Source organism: Octopus bimaculoides, chromosome 27 (assembly GCF_046866305.1).
Source record: "Octopus bimaculoides isolate indiv1 chromosome 27, ASM4686630v1, whole genome shotgun sequence".
Classification (NCBI taxonomy): Eukaryota; Metazoa; Mollusca; class Cephalopoda; order Octopoda; family Octopodidae; genus Octopus; species Octopus bimaculoides.
Genome location: NC_142954.1, coordinates 5,649,183 through 5,651,682, shown reverse-complemented (window position 1 = coordinate 5,651,682; position 2,500 = coordinate 5,649,183). Strand labels below are relative to the sequence as shown.

The following is a 2,500-nucleotide window of genomic DNA, read 5'->3' as shown; positions in this document are numbered from 1 at the left end:
AAACATTCTCTATCTCTATAATAAACACTTTCGAAGTCGTGTGTGTGTGTGTGTATATATATATATATACATTATTTACATTATTTACATTTGACGGATATTTGTCCTCATCTTGTTGGTTGTTAACACAACGCTTCGGCTGATATACCCTACCAATGTATACAGTATGTTTCTCTGTCCTAGGTGTCAGGAAGACACTCGACAAAGTATGGAAACAGAATTGTAAGAAGATGCTAATGAAAATGATAATAATAATAATAATAATAATAATAATAATAATAATAATAATAATAATCTCACCACAAAGTTCGGCCCCATCGACAGACGCTGGCAGTTGTCAATTTCCTGCATACACAACTGGGTGGTCATGTGGTCATCGGTGGCTTCATCACGGACTCCCCATCTCATGTCGACAACCTGTGGGAGAAGGATTGGGGTAGGAGGGTATAAATTTATATACTTATTTAAGCGGAGCAAGCCTCAGGGAGACCAATGAAATCCAAACCTCAGTGAATCTTTCTGATGAAGGCACATCCTATGTATGTATGAATGAATGAACTCTGTATACGTCTACATGGGAGCTACAACATTTGCTAAAAACAACAGCCAAATCACTTTATATTACATCCTGCAATCACGCACGTATTTACATATTTACATTAAGCTACCAGGCGGCTCCCGGCTTAAGGTGTTGTTGTTTTTGTTTTTATTGTTTTCAACCAGGTTTTTGTTGTTTGAGCAGGAGTGGCTGTGTAGTAAGTAGCTTGCTTACCAACCACATGGATCCGGGTTCAGTCCCACTGCGTGACACTTTGTGCAAGTGTCTTCTACTATAGCCTCGGGCCGACCAAAGCCTTGTGGGTGGATTTGGTAGACGGAAACTGAAAGAAGCCTGTCGTATATATGTATGTATATATATATATATATATATATATATATATATATATATATATATATATACATACATATATATATATATATGTATGTGTGTGTATATGTTTGTGTGCCTGTGTTTGTCCCCCCAACATCACTTGACAACCGATGCTGGTGTGTTTGCGTCCCCGTAACTTAGCGGTTCGGCAAAAAGAGACCGATAGAATAAGTACTAGGCTTACAAAGAATAAGTCCTGGAGTCGATTTGCTCGACTAAAGGCGGTGCTCCAGCATGGCCGCAGTCAAATCAATGAAACAAATAAAAGAGTAAAAGAGTATTCGATGAAAGCCATCCCAACGATGACCATCCCACCTTCTCCATGGCTACAGGGAACTCAACATTTCCTTATCCAACACGTACTTTTTAAAGGGATAATTTGACTGCTATTTCCTGCAGGTCAAATGACCAGGCTGACGCTCCGGTGTGAAATATGATGTTTGCAGTGGTGTGTGGTATAGGTGATAGTACGATAGTGTTAGTATTGTGGTATTAGTGGTAGTGCTGGTAGTGGCGGCGGTGCATATGGTGGGTATAGTATTGGATGTAGTATGGCGCTGAAGGGGAACATGAGGGTGATGCTTGTGATGTAGTATAAGAGATAGTGTAGGTAATGATGTTGGTGTTGGTGGTGATGGTGGTGGTGGTGGTGTTTTTTCTGTTGTGGTATTGCTATAGTAGCGGAATTTCCTTTCAGTCTGTTGAACACGGATTGGTCGATGACGAAGCCATTAGAGATGAGGGGCATGGACCGTGGTTGGTAGGTTTAATGGGGTGTGACGGACTGAGAGAACAGGGATCGATATCATGCGACGCTAGTAATACAATACATACATACATATATATATATATAGTAATTCGACAACCACATTTTAAATTGCACACAACCACCACCACCACCACAAACACCACCACCACCACAAACACCACCACCACCACCATCATGATACGACTCACCTTCCACCCCACCTACCGCCCCTACTCTAGTTAATTGCAGCAGCAGTGATTGAGCACCTTATTGGCAATCGATTACACTAATTAAACACTTAAAGATTTGTACCATTTGTACCATTTGTGCAGGTAGCACCAGTGTATGTATATATGTGTACGTGTGTACGAATGTATGTGCGTACGCATGTGTGTGTGTATGCATATGTGCGTGTGCATGTATATATATGTATGCATATATATATATATATACATTTATATATATATATATATATATATATATATATATATATATATATATATATATATATATATATGCGTGTGTATGTGTGTATTTATATCTATATCCGGTATACACAATTGAGGCAGTAACTGGCCTATCGACTGTGTTTATACATCAAGTATGGTATATAGATGACTATATATGTGTGTGTGTGTGTGTGTGTGTGTGTGTGTGTGTGTGTGTGTGTGTGTGTGTGTGTGCATTTATATATATGGATATATCTGCACATACATACACGTATAGACACAAATACCCACACACAGAAACTGGTGTGCGCATACACACGCTTTCTATTTCACGAAGAGAAATAAAATGTCTTGCTCAAGGACACAACACGC

The 2,500-nt window shown here is 39.3% G+C and overlaps 1 protein-coding gene across 1 annotated transcript in view; it reads right to left on the bottom strand.

Annotated features, from left to right (window-relative positions):
- The window catches only part of LOC106874921 (NACHT and WD repeat domain-containing protein 2), a 26,753-nt gene that overhangs the window by 17,175 nt on the left and 7,078 nt on the right, over positions 1 to 2,500 (bottom strand). Inside the window, exon 3 of the mRNA XM_089343223.1 lies at positions 301 to 417. Coding sequence (XP_089199349.1) covers positions 301 to 417 — 117 coding nt within the window. The remainder of the gene's footprint in view (positions 1 to 300; positions 418 to 2,500) is intronic.